Source organism: Amblyraja radiata, chromosome X (assembly GCF_010909765.2).
Source record: "Amblyraja radiata isolate CabotCenter1 chromosome X, sAmbRad1.1.pri, whole genome shotgun sequence".
Lineage (NCBI taxonomy): Eukaryota > Metazoa > Chordata > Chondrichthyes > Rajiformes > Rajidae > Amblyraja > Amblyraja radiata.
The window spans coordinates 5,011,620-5,031,395 of NC_045999.1; the positions used below are offsets into that span (position 1 = coordinate 5,011,620).

General features: G+C 46.0%; 1 protein-coding gene across 1 annotated transcript; it reads right to left on the minus strand.

Moving 5' to 3' along the window:
* Positions 1-655: 655 nt before the first annotated feature.
* mpi (mannose phosphate isomerase) lies at positions 656-18,023 on the minus strand. Its single transcript, XM_033014857.1, has 8 exons — positions 17,966-18,023; positions 14,618-14,745; positions 12,525-12,725; positions 10,628-10,769; positions 8,994-9,173; positions 6,922-7,095; positions 3,045-3,253; positions 656-1,129 (listed from the first exon to the last, which is right to left on the minus strand). Exons 1-8 carry the CDS (start codon positions 17,979-17,981, stop codon positions 920-922), a joined length of 1,260 nt encoding a protein of 419 aa, XP_032870748.1. The 5' UTR covers positions 17,982-18,023; the 3' UTR covers positions 656-919.
* Between the last annotated feature and the right edge of the window lie 1,753 nt (positions 18,024-19,776).

Genomic DNA, 19,776 nt, shown 5'->3' on the forward strand with positions numbered 1-19,776 from the left:
AGACTCTTGAAAGGCGCCCATAAATTAAAATAAATTTATTACAACACCGAATACCTCAGCTGCTATTGTTATTTATCTGTAATTTTTTTTATATGTATATATTTTTGAATTGCACCGTTGGGTTGACTTTTAAATGTTGTTGTACCATGTGCAATGACAATAAAGAGATTCATTCATTCATTCATTCATTCATTCATTCATTCATTCATTCATTCACTTGGTTTTCTGGCTCCCAGAGCACTGATGCTCATCAGCAAATGACATGAGCCAAGTGATGAGTTTAGCGGTATAGAGTGGAAACAGGCCCTTCGGCCCACCAAGTCTACATCGACCAGTGATCCTGTATACTAGCACTATCCTACACACATTTTATAATTTTTCCGAGCCCACTTAAACTACAAACCTGTATGTCTTTGGGACTGTGGGAGGAAACCAGAGCACCCGCAGAAAATCCACGCAGTCACTGGGAAGAACGTACAAATTCCGTACAGACAGCACCTGTAGTCAGGATTGAACTCGCGTCTCTGATGCTGCAAGTCAGCAACTCTACTATTGCACCACCATATATATTAGGGCAAAACGTCATGAAACAGCTAGGCTGTACCGTGTGAAAACAGAATTCTCTGGGATCAGAGGGACGAGAGCTAAACAGATGAGAACTTAAGCAAATTTGTTATCACTGCAACACAAAACGAATGCACATAAAAACGGAATGAAGCAAACAAAATTAACAGCTAAAGGAAATGAACTGATATTCCCAGAGAAAAATAGCCAACTACCCATTAAGAGAGGGTAAAGTTTTGAATCTTGCAAAAACTGGCAAAATTCACATGTGCCATTGCAATCTATCCATCAGCCTACAGAACCACTATGCATAATGTCCTCATCATCCTGAGGCTACTGAGTGAGAGTTCAGAGGTTACTGCATGCAGCACGCTCTGAAGAGCAGCATCCCGTCTGAGTTGATGCACAAGTCCACGTTCTCGTTGGCGGCAATGAAGAGCACGGACCCTCGGCAGACGTTGATCTCAGACGGGTCAGCGGTGGCCAAGGCTTCTCCACTGATCACAAGCAGGATACTCGCAGAATCAATGGGAGATATCGTGTATTCTTCCACGGAACTTGGAATCTGGGTTAAAGAGATTTTCTTTTAGTTTACAACTTTTTCCGGTGACATTGAACTTTATTAAATTCTGCAGTCTATTCAGATTATACCGTTTAAAAGGCAGTTAAATAACCTGGACAAATCACACCGAGTATTAAAACAGTAAAGAAGTGATAGCAAAGGAGATGATGCAGAGATTCATCAGCATGGCTGGGTGGTGTTTCAGTTACGAGGATAATTTTGTTTCTACTGCAGAGGTCGTTAAGAGGGGACAGGATTGAGGTATATAAAATTAGGAGGGGTTTAGATAGGAAAGAATGCAGGAAACGTTCCCCATCAGAGAATGGAGAACATAGATTTAGAACATAGAACAGTACAGCAGTGGAATGGTCCACAATGTTTGTGTCGAACTTGATCCCAAGAAATTTTATCTGCCTGCACATGATGCATTTCCCTCTATTCTTTGCACTTCAATAGACAATAGGTACAGGAGAAGGCCATTCATCAGCACCACCCAGTCATGCTGATGAATCTCTCCATCATCTCTTTTGCTATCACTTCTTTACTGTTTCCGTGCGGTTCCCGGAGGTTTTTGTCAGTCTTCCTACCTGCTTCCACTACCTGCAACCTCCGGCAACCACCTGCAACCTCCGGGAACCGCAATGAAACCTTGGGTGGGGCGCAAAGTCTCCAGAGGTTTCCGTTCAGGTTTCCTACGTGGGACAGGGGCATAAGGCTCTAACTGATTTAAAATTGACGGACTATTAAAGCCTTGTTGGGACTATTAAAGTAAATATCCAAAAGACATGCCTACTTAGTTTTCAATAGAAGAAGCATAAATCTAAGATGAGACATGGATAAGAATTCAGCTGAAAATTCTTTGGTCAGGGAATGCAAAACATATTACTGAATAATCTGGTTGATGAAAATTGCAGACGCATATAAAAGGAAGTAGGATATAAATATATAGACAAGGGAAAAAAGAATGGGAGGATATAGTGTGTAGGTAAATGGTAGGAACTTGAGGTAGTTGATAGCAAATGGGAAGAATGAAATGGGGTAGGATTCGTGTAAATGGGTGGTTGATGGTCAGCGTGGACTCAGTTGTCTGAAGGGCCCGTCGCAGCACTGTACGACTCTTAAGTGAGATGGTGAAGGAGTAAATAAAATGGAAGGTACACAAAAATGCTGGAGAATGCTACAGAGTTGATGTGATCAAGCTTTTCCCTTTGAGAATAGGGAAGATTCAAACAAGAGGACATGACTTCAGAATTAAGGGACAGAAGTTTAGGGGTAACATGAGGGGGAACTTCTTTACTCAGAGAGTGGTAGCGGTGTGGAATGAGCTTCCAGTGGAAGTGGTGGCGGCAGGTTCGTTTGTATCATTTAAGAATAAATTGGATAGGCATATGGATGAGAAGGGAATGGAGGGTTATGGTATGAGTGCAGGCAGGTGGGACTAAGGGGAAAAAATTGTTCGGCGCGGACTTGTAGGGCCGAGATGGCCTGTTTCCGTGCTGTAATTGTTATATGGTTATATGGTTATAAACTAAGCGGGTGCAGCAGCATCTATGGAGCGAAGGAAATAGGCAACGTTTCGGGCCGAAACCCTTCTTCAAATAAAATGGAAGCAAGCTTCCATGGAACATAACCACACGAGTGGGTTTGAACCAAATTTCTTTGTGGCAATTTTCAAGCAATCTTCTTATCTCAGCCAAGAGCATAAAGATTCAAGCCTGTGGTTTGGCTGGAAGGCAAGTTTCAGCAGCATGCTAAGTTTCTGGATTCCTGGTGTCATGGTTTCTTAACATGCACTTGTTTTGGTGTCAACAGAATGAAAACTGGGTCACTACACTGTTACATTGGAATGTATAACACGGCAGCGAAAACATGCAGAGGATCAAATACGAGCGGTCTTGTTCAAGAATACAAGTCATACCTCTATTTTTATTACTGAAAAATCAGGCACTGGAGGGTTGTACATGAAAACACATGGATCACAGGGATCCCGAACGAACGGGAAGATCTTTTCACTTGCTGGGGCAGGCGTGTAATTCAGCATCTCACAAAGGGTGTGAACGTCAATGAATTTTGGCGTGAGACCAGCTCGTACGGTGTTATCGGAACATGCCATGCATTCTATGCAATCTGGAACAGATGAGCTTAAGTTAATTAGCACTCGCTGACGATTCACACAATATCACTACGTTTCTCAATAGCGGCCAAAAATAGACTGCAAATTCTTTTTTTTTTTTTTAAATGGAAAGCATCTCAACATCACTATGCATATCAGAAATGCGTCTGCATTAAAAATAATGATTATAATAATAATAATAATGGATGGGATTTATATAGCGCCTTTCTAATACTCAAGGCGCTTTACATCGCATTATTCATTCACTCCTCAGTCACACTCGGTGGTGGTAAGCTACTTCTGTAGCCACAGCTGCCCTGGGGCAGACTGACGGAAGCGTGGCTGCCAATCTGCGCCTACGGCCCCTCCGACCACCACCAATCGCTCACACACATTCACACACAGGCAAAGGTGGGTGAAGTGTCTTGCCCAAGGACACAACGACAGTATGCACTCCAAGCGGGATTCGAACCGGCTACCTTCCGGTTGCCAGCCGAACACTTAGCCCATTGTGCCATCTGTCGTCCCGAGTCATAGAGTCATGCAGCAGAGATGCAGGCCCTTCGGCCCAACTAGTCCATGCAGACCAAGATACCTCATCTAACCCAGTCCTATTTGCGTCTATTTGACTCATATAATATTAATAATAATAAATTTTATTTATGGGCGCCTTTCAAAAGTCTCAAGGACACCTTACAAAAATTTAGCAAGTAGAGGAAAAACATGTAAGGGGAATGAAATAAATAGTAGAGACATGACTAGTACACAAATTAAAGACAGAATTCAATTCAAAACACAATACGAGGCAATTCAAGCACAGAAGAAAAGGGAGGGGGACGTGGGGCTAAGGATAGGCAGAGGTGAAGAGATGGGTCTTGAGACGGGACTGGAAGATGGTGAGGGACACGGAATTGCGGATCAGTTGGGGGAGGGAGTTCCAGAGCCTGGGAGCTGGCCTGGAGAAGGCTCTGTCCTCAAAACTGCGGAGGTTGGACTTGTGGATGGAGAGGAAACCGGCTGATGTGGATCTGAGGGACCGTGAGGGTTGGTAGGGGGAGAGGAGGTCAGTCAGATATGGGGGGGCCAGATGGTGGAGGGCTTTGTAGGTGAGGACCAGGATTTTGTAGGTGATCCGGTGAGAGATGGGAAGCCAGTGAAGTTGTTTGAGGACTGGAGTGATGTGATGCCAGGATTTGGTGTGGGTGATGAGTCGGGCGGCTGCGTTCTGGACCAGTTGGAGTCGGTTGATGTAGGTGGAGCTGATGCCAAGGAGAAGTGAGTTGCAGTAGTCCAGTCGGGAGGAGATGAAGGCATGGATGAGTCTTTCAGCAGCGGGAGGTGTGAGAGAGGGTCTGATTTTGGCGATGTTGCGGAGGTGAAAGAAGGAGGTTTTAATGACATGGCGGATGTGAGGATCAAGGTAGAGGGTGGAATCAAAGATCACGCCAAGGTTGCGGGCCTGGGGAGATGGGGAGACAGTGGTGCCGTCGATGGTGAGAGTGGGGTTATTGATTTTGCTGAGTGTGGATTTGGAGCCTATGAGGAGGAATTCTGTTTTATCGCTGTTGAGTTTGAGGAAGTTATGTTGCATCCAGGTTTTTATAGCTGACAAACAGGAGTTGATATGGGAGAGGGGGGGGGGGGGGGGGGGGGGGTTGTGAGGGGATTTGGTGCCGAGGTAGATCTGGGTGTCATCGGCTTAACAGTGGAAGTCCAGGTTGAAGTGGCGGAGTATCTGACCAAGGGGGGGATGTAGATGATGAAGAGGAGGGGGCCGAGTACGGAGCCTTGGGGGACGCCTTGAGTGACTGTGGCTGTAGCAGAGGTGTGGTTATGGAGAGAGATGAAGTGGGATCTGTTGGAAAGGTAGGAACAGAGCCAGCTGAGTGCAGAACCTTCAATGCCGAGGTCTTTGAGTCTGGTGAGCAGGATGTTATGGTTCACTGTATCGAAGGCTGCGCTCAGGTCGAGGAGGATGAGGATGTTGAGGGAACCAGTGTCAGCAGAGGTGAGGAGGTCGTTGAGGACTTTGAGGAGAGCAGTTTCTGTGCTCTATCCCTCGAAGGCTCTCCTATCCATGTACCTGTCTAGAGGTGTCTTTTAAATGCTGTTATAGTACCCGCCTCAGCTTCCTCCTCTGGCAGCTCGTTCCATATACCCACTGCCATCTACTGAAAAAGTTGCCCTTCAGGTTCCTATTAAATCTTGTCCATCCCACCTTAAACCTACATCCTTTGGTTCTTGATTCCCCGACCCTGGTTAAGAAACTCTGCGCATTCACCCTATATATTCCCTTCATGATGTGACACACCTCTATAAGACCGCCCTCAGCCTCCTGCGCTCCAAGGAATAAAGTCCTAGACTGCCCAGCCTTTCCCAGCAGCTCAGGCCCTCGAGTCCTGGCAACATCCTCAAAAAAATGAATATTGTTCACTTAATATCTCACACTGAAAGGCTACAACGCTGAGATTACAGCAGATAAAAAGCTCATAAAAAGTCGCCAGTTTGTTTTATTCTCCATCAATATTTTCCAACCCACCGAGTGTTCCAACATTTTCCCTTTTTTCGCTAGCAGAGCTGGATTCTGTAATCTATGGCTCAAAGTTTATTAACACAAATTGTGAGCAGGAATGTGCGAAGTGGTGAGTAATGCCACAAACAGCAGTTAAGAATCTAGAATATTTGCTGAGAAGACCAAAGAAATATTCAACACTGAGTCTGAACCTACGCTGGAATTAACCAGCCTTCCCAAGGAGGGGTATCGCAATATTTCAATTTAAATCAAATTCAAAATTAGTGTCATTTTAATCCAAGAACTCTTTTCAAAATTGTCATGTTACCTCATGATTTGGTCAAATATTATTTTAGAAAGGTGCAAATTCTTATCAAAGTAAATTTGGTGACACAGAAGCCCAAGACTTTGGGTGAGCATTTACCATTGACAACTGCTTGGTTTGATAATGAGGTTATTAGGAAAAATATATTGTAATTAAATCTCTTTATTGTTACTCATTCCAATCCTAGTGCCCAGAAACAGGCCCTTCAGCCCAACAAGTCTATGTTAACCCCATTTACCAAAACTTGGTCTGCAGCCTCCATGTCTGGGGACTCTTAAGGGCCTGTCCCCTTGTCCGCCATTTGCACGTCACGCAGATTGCGGGCAAAGATTTTGTACATCACAAAATCCTGGGACGCCGTGCGCAACTGCCTATGTCACCACGCACCATGTGCGCATCACGTGCGTGTCACGACGCTCGCGTCGCAACGCACACGTCGTGACATGTAAATGATGTTGCGTAAATTACGCGCAAATGATGGCCAAGCGGGACATGGGGCATATAACATAGAAATTAGGTGTAGGAGGAGGCCATTTGGCCCTTCGAGCCAGCACTGCCATTCATTGTGATCATGGTTCTGACCCAAAATGTCACCTAGCCACGTTCTCCAGAGATGCTGGACACAAAAAGCTGGAGTAACACAAATGGTCAGACAGCATCTCTCCTGTCTGACCCGCTGAGTTACTCCAGCTTTATGTCGGTTTAAGCCAGCATCTGCAGTTCCTTCCTACACATTTCTCCACAGATGCTGTCTAACCTGCGGAGTTTCCCCAGCACATTGTGTCTTTTTATTTTTGTCACATTGCATCTCTGTCCTCTCTTTTTCTAAAGTCTTTGATTCTCACCTCCATAAAGATACGCATGGGGTTCATTAGCTCCCAGGAAGATGGCTTCCCCGGGCTCCAGGTTCACCACATTCAGAAAGTAGATGACAAAGCAGCCGACGTCGCCCGGAAACTGGGAGTGTAATCGCAGCAACAGCTCGCCGTTACTTTCTGCCGCGTCCTTGCCTGCAGCACCTACAACACAAGTTTAGTGCAGTTGTTTGTCACGTGTACTAAGGGACAGTGAAAAGCTTTTATTGCGTGCTAACCAGTCAGCGGAAAGACCATGCACGATTACAATCGAGCCATTCACAGCGTACAGATACATGATAAGGGAATGGCGATAAGGAAAATCACAAGGCTGTTATTAGATCCAAACTATGACTTGCAACACATCAAAACTGGGCACAAAGCATCAAAGCCACAAATACCAGTGACTCAAAACTAGTGCAAATGAAGGGCAGTATTTCAGCTGGGTCCATTCGGCACTCCTGGGATATGGTGACCCACCTTCCTTTCCAGTAGTCACCAACTTATTGCCCACCATTCCTTCCCCCCAACCCAACACTATTTTCCAGCAACCATGCTATTTTATAAAATTTACATCGAGGAAAATCCAGGATTGTTCACCTTTGAACAAAGTCTGAAGTTAGACTTAACTTTCAAGAAGTTTTAGGGAAACAAAAAGCATTGGACTAACACAGTGAGGATGGTGATAATTTTAATTTTCATAATCAAATGCAGCAACTTGATAAGATCCGATATGCACCACCAGATGGGTTGCAGAGGAAAGCAGATTGATTGGTCTGTGGGGAAGGTGCATGGAGATTGAGTAGCTCTTTTATACATGTGTAGGAAGGAACTGCAAATGCTGCATTTTAAACCAAAGATAGATACAAAATGCTGGAGTAACTCAGCGGGACAGGCAGTAATAATAAATAATAATAATAATGTTTTGTTTATAGGGACAGTGCATATTAATGAACATTTTCATGTAAATATGTGAGATTGTAGCCAATCAGTAGCTAATTTCCGTCTCTAGTCCCAGGCAAAGGTAGGTGAAGTGTCTTGCCCAAGGACACAACGACAGTACACACTCCAAGCAGGATTCGAACCGGCCACCTTCAGGTTGCCAGCCGAACACTTAGCCCATTGTGCCATCTGTATCGCAGAAGAGAAGGAATGGGTAATGTTTCAGGTCGAGACCCTTCTTCAGACTGGAAGTCGGGGAAAGGGAAACGAGAGAAATAGAACAAATGAATGTAAGATATGCAAAAAATTAACAATGATAAAGGAAACAGGCCATTGTTAGCTGTTTGCAAGGTAACGTTGAGAGACTTGGGTGGGGGAGGGATGGAGAGAGGGAGTGCAGGAGTTACTTGAAGTTAGAGAAATCAATATTGTAAGCTGCCCAGGCGTTTATACAAACAGCCTTCTGCAGTGCAAGAAATTGTGATTATTTTGAGGAAGGGTGAAAATTCACCTTCAGTTGCTGGATCTGAACAGAGGTGGATATGTTAGTCACTGGTTGCATTCATCCCTACATATTGTGACCCATGTAAATTAAAGGAGGGGAGATGAGAACAATGAATAGCTCCTTGCTCTTGCATACTTTCAGTGCAAATAATCACACACCCATCTCCCCAAGTGCCAGCTCAAACAACATTCTAGCACTAAAGCAACACATCGATGCTTTATGCCGTGCCAAAGATGATGCAAAGCAAATTAGACCCCATTCATCATGGGAAATATGAAAGATTTCATGGTGTTAGTCGAAGTGCCAAAAGTTCTCGATATCCTGATTAGCATTTCTCTCTCACTGACAAAACCTCATCATTCATATTATTGCAGCTTGTAGGATCGTGCCACGTAAAATGGGTGCTTGCTTAACACTGACGACAAGTGAATCGTGCTTGTGAGTCACTTCCAACAGCTGTGATGCAATAGATAAGTGCAAATATTGACATCAGAGTCCCATATGTTGGCAAACCCACTTGTTAGAAACCAAGAGATATTTCATTGCACATTAGTTAAGTGCAAACTAATTTACATTTGGCCTCAACGGCGTACTGCTGTGTGTTAATAGCACAAACCTTCTTGCAGCACTCTCTTCACCAACATGTTCAGCTGATCAACAAAGGTCTTCTTTTCACAGTTCATCATTCTGGTAAAGCATTTCTTCAAAGCATCCGATATCTGGCGTGGGTGACCTGGGCTATTTTCAAGTATTTCCGCAGCTTCATTGCCAATCACTGCACGGAACTCCGGGACATCTGCAACAAAGCACAAATGTTTCAGAGATAAAAGGGAAACCATCAATCTGTTGAAGAATGCTGGAGTAAAAAAAAAAAACACATATTGAACCAATTTTTTGTTTGAAGTAAAAGTGGATACCCCAGTGATATTGAAAATATTTGTATTAACACATTAATTTTAAGGGCGGCACGGTGGCGCAGCGGTAGAGTTGCTGCCATACAGCGCTGGAGACCCAGGTGCGCTCCCAACTACGGGTGCTGAATGTACGGAGTTTGTACGTTCTCCCCGTGACCTTCCTGTATTTTCTCCGAGATCTTCGGTTTCCTCCCACACTTCAAAGACGTTCAAGTTTGTAGGTTAATTCGCTTGGCACAAGTGTAAATTGTCCCTAGTGTGTGTAAGATAGTGTTAATGCGCTGGTCAGTGCGGACTTAGTGGGCCGAAGGGCCTGTTTCCGCGCTGTATCTCTAGAAATAAATGTTCCTTTACAATTATTCATTTCAAACTTGGTGATCGTAAAAAGATTGTGCATTTCAAAGCCTCTTTCTTAGTCCATCTCAAAACAGTTTATAACTATTTAATTACATATTAGGGATACACTTCTTTATATTCAGTCTGGCACATTGCCACAACTTGTAGAGCTGTCACCTGACATCTCCAGCTATCCGGATTCAGTCCTGACTGGTATTCATAAGGTCATATGTGATAGGAGTCAGAATTAGGCCATTCGGCCCATCGTCTACTTCACCATTCAATCATGGCTGATCTATCTCTCTCAACTAACTCCATTCTCCCCAGATCCTCTGACACCCATACTAATCAAGAATCTATCTATCTCTGCATTAAATATATATTCTCTACATCCAAATGTCTCCATTCTAATTCTAATATAGGTAACGTGTTCTCTATGTGGATCTGTGTACATTCCCCGCGGTGCTTGGACACCTTTGTTTTTCTCCCGTTTCCTTCCCCGTACCAAAGACATGCAGGTTTGTACATTAATTAGCCATTGTAAAAGTCCCTCTAAACATAGAAAATAGAAAATAGGTGCAGGAGTAGGCCATTCGGCCCTTCGAGCCTGCACCGCTACTCAATATGATCATGGCTGATCATCCAACTCAGTATCCTGTATCTGCCTTCTCTCCATACCCCCTGATCCCTTTAGCCACAAGGGCCACATCTAACTCCCTCTTAAATATAGCCAATGAACTGGCCTCAACTACTTTCTGTGGCAGAGAATTCCACTCTAGTTTGTAGGTGAGCAATAGAATCTGGCAGATTATGGCGATGAAAAGAATTAGGCTTGATACTTGTCGCTGAGTGTTAGGATCAGAAGGGTTGAACTTGCAAAATTGCTCTAGAAAAATTAAGATAAAAGCCTGCAGTGTTTCTTTCCCCTGATAAGAATTACCAACAGGATTTCCTGGAGATTGACCAGGATGTTACAGGGAGGAGAAGGAACACCTCTTACTTGTCAAAAATCCAATGATTTCCTCCACAGGTCTGAATCCGCAAAGTGCTTCAAATGGAGTCAGTGCAATGGCCATCTCTGGCTTGTGATTTTTATCAGGATATCGATCTGGAAACTGAGCATGAAGCTTCGCAGCGAGTTCCTGCAGGACACAAGTTCCAAACCTATGAACAATGCAGTACTATTCCGTAAAATTTCAACTCTGACTTCAATTGCTGACTTCTATGTTTATTTGGCTCACGCATTGGTGCTAGGAATCTTGGAACAGGAGGAAATATATCCAAGCCAGGAGCAGTAAGAACCAAGTCAATATCATTCTATTCTGTACAACAGCATGAGACAAACTTTTCCCCACCCTGGCCCGATAGTGGTAGCATTTCCGCCCCTTCATTCATAGCCCATCAAAAATACTTGGGGGAACAATGTAAATGATTTAAATACTTTGCCTAAATTCTGACCTTAGGAAAGCTCCTGATGCACTACAATCGAAAAAAATAATGCTTAGAAATATGTCGGATGGGACTGCAGATGCTGGTTTACACCAAAGATAGACACAAAATGCTGGAGTAACTCAGCGGGACAGGCAGCATCTCTGGATAGAAGGAATGGGTGACATTTCGAGTCGAGACGTCTGAAGAAGGGTCTCGACCCGAAACGTCACCCATTCTGTCTGTCTGTCCCGCTGAGTTACTCCAGCATTTGGTGCCTATGCAAAGAAACATTTTTGAAGTGTAGTTTACTTTAGTTTAGAGATTTTGCATAGAAACAGTCCCTTCGGCCGACCAAATCCACACTGACAATCGATCACCCGTTCATACAAGTTCTATGTTATCCCATTTTCTCATCCTAAAAATTCGAGGCAATTAAAAAAAAAATGTTTTCAAACAGATGCCAATTATAACCTATAACGTGCACATCAACTCAAAAAAGATACTTTATAAATTTCTGATTTCTATTTTTATTTGGTTTGTTCCCTGCGGGAGGATGCGGAAGGACATTGAAACACCTGAGAGAAGCCCACACAATCACAGGGAGAAGTTTCTCCACATCTCAGTACACATGACAATAATAAACTCGTAGCAATACAAAGAGTTTGTGTGGCATATGGGGGAAAAAAGGAGGAGTCAGATGAATGGGGAATGCTCAGCTGGAGGCCGGCATGATCAGGAAGTAGCCATAAAATGGAGACGACTTCTTGTTTAGGCACGTGATGAGTGCAACTTGGCGAGCAGCGATAGAGCTGCTGCCTTATGCCCCTGTCCCACTTAGAAAACCTGAACGGAAACCTCTGGAGACTTTGCGCCCCACCTAAGGTTTCCGTGCGGTTCCCGGAGGTTGCAGGTGGTTGCAGGTAGTGGAAGCAGGTAGGAAGACTGACAAAAACCTCCGGGAACCGCACGGAAACCTTGGGTGGGGCGCAAAAGTCTCCAGAGGTTTCCGTTCAGTTTCCTAAGTGGGACAGGGGCATTACAGTGCCAGACACCCGGGTTCGATCCCAACTGCGGGGACTGCCTGTACGGAGTTTGTACATCCTCCCCGTGACCGCGTGGGTTTTCTCCGAGATCTTCGGTTTCCTCCCACAGGCTAAAGACGTACGGGTTTGTGGGTTAATTGGCTTGGTGTAAATGTAACAATTGTCCCTAGGATTGTGTTAATGTGTGGGGATCACCGTTCAGTGCGGACTCGATGGGCCGAAGGGCCCCTTTTCCGCCCTGTACCTCTAAAATAAACTAAATGCATTTATACTCGAAGCAAAGTTTGCTGTGTTTTAAAACGATTTTGTTTGGAGTTTGAGACTACAGAGAGCGAACAAAATCAAAGCGTATATTGCACGCTACACACACGGCTATCTACCCAATGATGCTGCATGTAAAGTACTACAAAAAAATTTGCTTGCCTTGTTCGGATGAGCTTGAATAGATAACGAGATGTTGACTGAGAGCACCTTGAACAAAAAGGGCAGCTTTCCTTGCAAGATATCCTTCACTTTTGACCCCAGGCCGTTAGGGTGCTTCGAAATCCACTCCCCGAGAGTCTTTTGGGAAATTCTGTTGTCGCAAATGAGTGCATCTCCTTTGGGGTGGGCTCCCATCCATAGCTAACGGAGAAAAAAATAATAATCATAAAACAGCATCACCTCTCAAGCTAGCTGATAATTTCCATATCTCGCCATATTGCAAAACGTGTTTCCTAATTATATTGCACATGGGTTTCTCATTTTTGTGTTCCTTGTTCACATGACAACACCTTCAATAAATGCACTCTGTGAATGAGGTACTTGTAAATTTAATTTATATTAAATTGCCGTATGTTTTTATCAGTAATCTTCCTTCCCAGCATGAAGCAAAGCTGTCCAAAGCATAATTTATACATAAATTACTTTGCTGTTCTCTCAATACACGCCAATGAGCAGAGTGACATTACTAAATTTTTAAGACTTTGCCACACTGTAGTTCTCAATAAATTGTGTTCAGTTCCTGGCACCGTGTTATAGGAAAGATGTTGTCAAGCTGGGAAAGGTACGGGGAAGATTTACGAGGATGTTGCCAGGACTGGAGGGTCTGAGCTATAGGGAGAGGTTGAGTAGACTGGAACTCTATTCCTTGGAGCACAGGAGGACGAGGAGGTGATCGTGTAGGGTATAAAATCACAAGTGTTATAGATCAGGTAAATGCACAGAGTCTCTTGCCCAGAGTAGGTGAACCGAGAATCAGAGGATGAAGCGGAAAAGATTTCATAGGAATCTGAGGGGTAACATTTTCCACACAAAGGGTGGTGGGTGTATGGAACAAGCTGTCAAAGGATGTAGTTGAGGCTGGGACAATCCCAATGTTTGAGAAACAGTTAGCCAGGTACATGGATAGGACAGGTTTGGAGGGATATGGACCAAACGCAGGGAGGTGGGACATGGTGGGCAAGTTGGGCCGAAGGGCCAGTTTCCATGCTGTATCACTCTATGACTCTCTGACTCCAATTGATTAACACAGACAAAATTTCAGATTGCCACATGGAGGCAAGTGGGTTACATTTTAATGAATGCTATGAAAAGGGATTATCATGATTGGGGTCGGATTGTCTCTGTACTGTGATCTTCAAGTTATGTTTTTGTTGTGCGCCTACACAGTAATCTTCTGGTGGCGGAGTGAGGTGAAGAATGCCAGGCTGAAGAAGGGTTCCGACACAAAACGTTCTCCTGAGATGTTGCCTCACCCGCTGGAGCTACTGTGTGTCTTCGGTTTAAGTGGATGTATTGGTCACGTTTAGTGTAAACTTCCTCCACTCATAAAAGACTAATGGCCCAGTCCCACGGTGCGAGTTCATTCCAAGAGCTCTCCCGAGTTTGCCCTGATTCGAACTCGGAGATTTACGGTAATGGCTGCTCGTTGGTACTTGGGGCTCTCGTGGACATCTTTCAACATGTTGAAAAATCTTGCCGTTAGCGAGTCTTCCCGAGTACCTGCCGTTAGCGTTACGAGCCGCTAAGAGACGTCCCTGAGCTCCGACGTACCCGCTACGTTCATTCTCCGTGCTTACACGAGTTTGGGTTTTTTTTAACTCGGGAGAGCTCTTGGAATGAACTCGTACCGTGGGACAGGGCCATCACGTTGCTTTGCAAAAAATTAAGTAACAGCTGCAGATTCAACAAGCACAGACAATGGAAAAAAATATCCCAGCGAGCACCGTTTCGTCTAACGCTCCATTTTCTAGGAATGTGTCTGGAACTCCAATCGAGGTATTACCATGTAGGCGCACAACAAAAACATATCTTGAAGATGCAAGCGACCGTAGATAAAACAGTTTATGCAAAGCTGCAGAATAAAGAATGCAGTACAGGATCAGCAGCCAAAGGAGCGAAACAAGTCAGAGAAAGTTTCCAAAGATTTGACACTACGATCTTAAAACGCTCGCCCATCTACCCTGTCCACACACGCATCTCCTCATTGAAAATGATGGCCTAGGATTTTGTTTGAAGCAAAATGAAGAAAATACCTCAGCATAGGGCTTCTCTTCATCAATGACTACCGAGGAATCATTACATGAAACCAGTCTTGCCACCTCGCTGTCCAGTCCAACCTTCCCCCAGGCGTAATGCTGCACGGCACATTTCAACGGAAACACTAGGGAGAAACAAAAGATTGTTAAGCTCTAATGGTCTCTGAATCTCAGCACAATACCCAAGTTTCCATGAAGACACATGGAACAAGGATGGCATGGTGGCGTGGTGGTAACGTTACTGCCTTACAGTAATATAATATCAAGGGGGTAGTTAGCGTGTGTTGGGGGAACAGACCCAACGGGTCTGCACTTGGTCGAGTGCATTTTAAAAATGGACACAGTACGATAAAATAGACATTAGAAAATTCTTACAGGGCAATTAGTTTGCAATGGAACTTTGGGGCCCCACCATCCAGAACACAGTTGGAGTTTGCAATTTCATTGTGCTGGTTACTTGTTAAAATTTAAAGCTGAGATTGACAAAAAAATGTTTATTAACCAAAAATATCGAGGAACATGAGGGTTATGGCCTAATGATAATCTTGTTAAATAATGGAAGAGACTTACGGGCTGAATTGTGGATTATTGTTCCAACATACCAAGAGTCAAGAGAGGGTGTACAGTGTGTATATTGTCATATGGTGCTGGCTCGAAGGGCCTACTCAAGAGCCCTGTCTAGTTCACTCTTGAAAGCATCCAGAGAATCTGCCTCCACCGCCCTCTGAGGCAGAGAATTCCACTGACTCACCACTCTCTGTGAGAAAAAGTGTTTCCTCGTCTCCATTCTTAATGGCTTACTCCCTATTCTTAAACTGTGGCCCCTGGTTCTGGACTCCCCCAACATCGGGAACATGTTTCCTGCCTCTAGCGTGTCCAAGCCCTTAACAATCTTATGTGTTTCAATGAAATCCCCTCTCATACTTCAGAGTGTACAAGCTCCAGAGTGTACAAGCCCAGCTTCTCCATAGAGATTGACAACTGCAGATATTCTCAGCACAAGAGGAATGAAAGCAAACGTGCACACACCCTGCAGTGATTGCGAAAGCAAATGTAAACATTTGCATCACTGGAAATGAATGCAAACCATCCTGCTAACCCAGTAAGTAAACACACCACACAATGCCTGTCACCTGTCCAAAATCTCCCATGATAAAAAAAATCATGACAGAATTATAATTGTTAGTGAAAAACAGACTGCCTAAATGTCAACTTGACCAGCCTAAATTATAGGTAGGGAGAAACGGCCAAGGGTGATGCCAGAAATTAATTTTAAAAGCCTACGGGCTACTTTTAAAAAGATCTGAGGATTCTAATACAATAATCTTGCTGTTCGGATTTATTCAGATTACTGCAAAACTCTGATAAGAGAGGACAAGGTGGGGGTAGAGGGGGGACTGAGGGATTATAACTGAGGGAGGGATAGTTCAGGGTCAGGAAGGGACAATGAGGAGGGGGGGAGAAAGAGAGAGGTGTGAATGAGGGGGGGGGGGGGGCAGGTTTGGAGTAAGGGAGGGGAGAGGACAAGGTGGTGGGGAGAGGGGTGTGAGTGAAAACTTTGAGAGGGAGGTTTCAGTCAGGGAGGGGGAGGACAAGTTGGGATGAGGGATGAGGGGCTGATTTATTACTCGGAGGTGTTAAGAGCAAGAATGGAGAGGACAAGTTGGTGGATGGGGAGTATGAATGAAAGCTGGGGGAGGGGAATCGAGAGTATGAATGAAAGCTGGGGGGGGGGGGGAAGCTGGGGGGGCAGGAAGATTATTCCTGATGTTGGGGAAGTCCAGAACAAGGGGTCACAGTTTAAGGATAAGAGGGAAGTCTTTTAGGACCAAGATGAGAAAATCGTTTTTTACACGATTTGTGGAATTCTCTGCCACAGAAGGTACTTGAGGCCAGTTCATTGGCTATATTTAAGAGGGAGTTAGATGTGGCCCTTCTGGCTGAATGGATCAGGGGGTATGGAGAGAAGGCAGGTACGGGATACTGAGTTGGATGATCAGCCATGATCATATTGAATGGCGGTGCAGGCTCGAAGGGCCTACTCCTGCACCTATTGTCTATGTTTATAATGGGGAGTATGAATGAAAGCTGGGAGGGGGTAAGTATGAAAGCCGAGGGTGGGAGGGTAGGTCAATGTCAGGAAGAGGACAAGGTGAGGGTGGGGAGAGGACAAGGTGGGGGGGGGAGAGGACAAGGTGGGGAGAGGACAAGGTGGGGGGGGGGAGAGGACAAGGTGGGGGGGGAGAGGACAAGGTGGGGGGGGAGAGGACAAGGTGGGGGGGGGAAGAGGACAAGGTGGGGGGGGGGAAGGGGACAAGGTGGGGGGGGGAGAGGACAAGGTGCGGGGGGTGGAGAGGACAAGGTGGGGGGGGAAGAAGACAAGGTGGGGGGGGGAGAGGACAAGGTGGGGGGGGGTGTGGAGGAGGGACAAGGTGGGGGGGGTGTGGAGAGGACAAGGTGGGGGGGGGAGAGGACAAGGTGGGGGGGGGTGTGGAGAGGACAAGGTGGGGGGGGTGTGGAGAGGACAAGGTGGGGGGGGTGTGGAGAGGACAAGGTGGGGGTGGTGGAGAGGACAATGTGGGGGGGGGGAGAGGACAAGGTGGGGGGGGTGTGGATGAGGACAAGGTGGGGGGGGTGTGGAGAGGACAAGGTGGGGGGGGTGTTGAGAGGACAAGGTGGGGGGGGTGTTGAGAGGACAAGGTGGGGGGGGTGTGGAGAGGACAAGGGGGGGGGGGGGGAGGAGAGGACAAGGTGGGGGGGGGGGAGAGGACAAGGTGGGGGGGGTGTGGCCAAGGTGGGGGGGGGGTGTGGAGAGGACAAGGTGGGGGGGGTGAGAGAGGACAAGGTGGGGGGGGGGGGGGGAGAGGACAAGGTGGGGGGGGGGAGAGGACAAGGTGGGGGGGTGTGGAGAGGACAAGGTGGGGGGGGGAAGAGGACAAGGTGGGGGGGGGGAGAGGACAAGGTGGGGGGGTGTGGAGAGGACAAGGTGGGGGGGGGGAGAGGACAAGGTGGGGGGGTGTGGAGAGGACAAGGTGGGGGGGTGTGGAGAGGACAAGGTGGGGGGGTGAAGAGGACAAGGTGGGGGGGGGTGTGGAGAGGACAAGGTGGGGGGGGGAGAGGACAAGGTGGGGGGTTGGGGGGGGGAGGGGCAGAATCCTTCCCCTCAAGACACTGCATGAGAGGCGCGGGCACGCATTGCCGGCCGAAGGTGTGGTGGGGAGAGGACAAGCCGCAGCTCCCTCTGCCCGATGAGCTCCCTCTGCCCGATGAGCCACCTCATCCCCACACACAGTGGGCGAGAGCCGCCGTAACTTGTGACCTGCCCGCTCTTCACACAACCCTCACCTTTCACCGCCGCCATCACCGCCCTCTCTGGAAGACGACGCTTGCTTGCGTGTGAGGTCACCATCATGCGTAATCACGTGCAGCGCGTGCCCGTGATGCCTGCTGGGAGTTGTAGTCGCATCCAGGAGACCTCAGTGTTATGAGCAAAGGTTATAATAATAACAATAATAAATTTTATTTATGGGCGCCTTTCAAGGGTCTCAAGGACACATTACAAAAAATTAGCAAGTAGAGGAAAAACATGTAAGCGGAATGAAATAAATAGTAGAGACATGACTAGTACACATTGGCTATATTTAAGAGGGAGTTAGATGTGGCCCTTGTGGCTAAGGGGATCAGAGGGTATGGAGAGAAGGCAGGTACGGGATACTGAGTTGGATGATCAGCCATGATCATATTGAATGGTGGTGCAGGCTCGAAGGGCCGAATGGCCTACTCCTGCACCTAATTTCTATGTTTCTAGGTTTACACAAATTAAAGACAGAATTCAATTCAAAACACAATATGAGGCAATTCAAGCACAGATGAAAAGGGAGGGGGACGTGGGGCTAAGGATAGGCAGAGGTGAAGAGATGGGTCTTGAGGCGGGACTGGAAGATGGTGAGGGACACGGAATTGCGGATCAGTTGGGGGAGGGAGTTCCAGAGCCTGGGAGCTGCCCTGGAGACGGCTCTGTGGATGGAGAGGAGACCGGCTGATGTGGATCTGATGTGGAGGAGCTCCTCTAGTATCTTTGATTATGAGAGAGTCAAAAGTCAAGATAGACACAAAATGCTGGAATAACTCAACGGGCCAGGCAGCATCTCTGGATAGAAGGAACGGGTGACCCGAAACATCATCCACCCCTTCTATCCAGAGATGCTGCCCCGCTGAGTTATTCCAGCATTTTGTGTCTATCTTTGGTGTAAACCAGCATCCAAAGCTCCTTCCTACACATCAATTGTCAAGAGTGCTTTATTGCCATATGTCCCAGATAGAACAATAACATTCTTACTTGCAGCAGCACAACAGAATATGTAAGAGAGAGTCAAGATTCCCACACTGATCTTTCTATCCTGGGCCTCCTCCACTGTCAGAGTGAGATCAAACACAAATTGGAGGAACATCACCTCATATTTCGCTTGGGAAGCTTACAACCCAGCGATATGAATATTGATTGGGTCTTGGGCAGAGCAGTTGCCAAATCAAATTGCGATGAATCCTGGTAGGATGCTTTCCATGTGCATAAATAAACTGCAGATACTGATTTAAACCGAAGATAGACACAAAATGCTGGAGTAACTCAGTGGGTCAGGCAGCATCTCTGGAGAAATGGAATAGGGCTTCAGGTATATTAAATACCACAACCTCTGAACTGCATAGACTTGGGGAAATTGGTTTGTCCTTCTGCACTATTATTGTTTGTTTGTTTTGTTATGTATTCGTGTCATAACGTCATAAGTCCAAGTTCAAGTTCAAGTGAGTTTATTGTCATGTGTCCCTGTATAGGACAATGAAATTCTTGCTTTGCTTCAGCACACAGAACATAGTAGGCATTTACTACAAAACAGATAAGTGGGCACGAAATTTCGTTCAGACTGAAAGGTCTGAATGACAATAAAGGAAATTCAATTCAATTCAATTCAATTCAAGTGATAGTAGAATTAGGCCATTCGACCCATCAGGTCTAGTGTGTAGGTACACAAAATTGCTGGAGAAACTCAGCGGGTGCAGCAGCATCTATGGAGCGAAGGAAATAGGCGACGTTTCGGGCCGAAACCCTTCTTCAGACTAGTGTGTATATATGTATGTATGTATGTATGTATGTATGT

Coding starts and splice junctions, on each gene's coding strand:
- mpi (XM_033014857.1), bottom strand. Junction 12,726..14,617: donor AAGAGAAGCCCTATGCTGAG/GTATTTTCTTCA, acceptor TTTCTCCGTTAG/CTATGGATGGGAGCCCACCC. Junction 1,130..3,044: donor TTTCAGTAATAAAAATAGAG/GTATGACTTGTA, acceptor TCTTTAACCCAG/ATTCCAAGTTCCGTGGAAGA.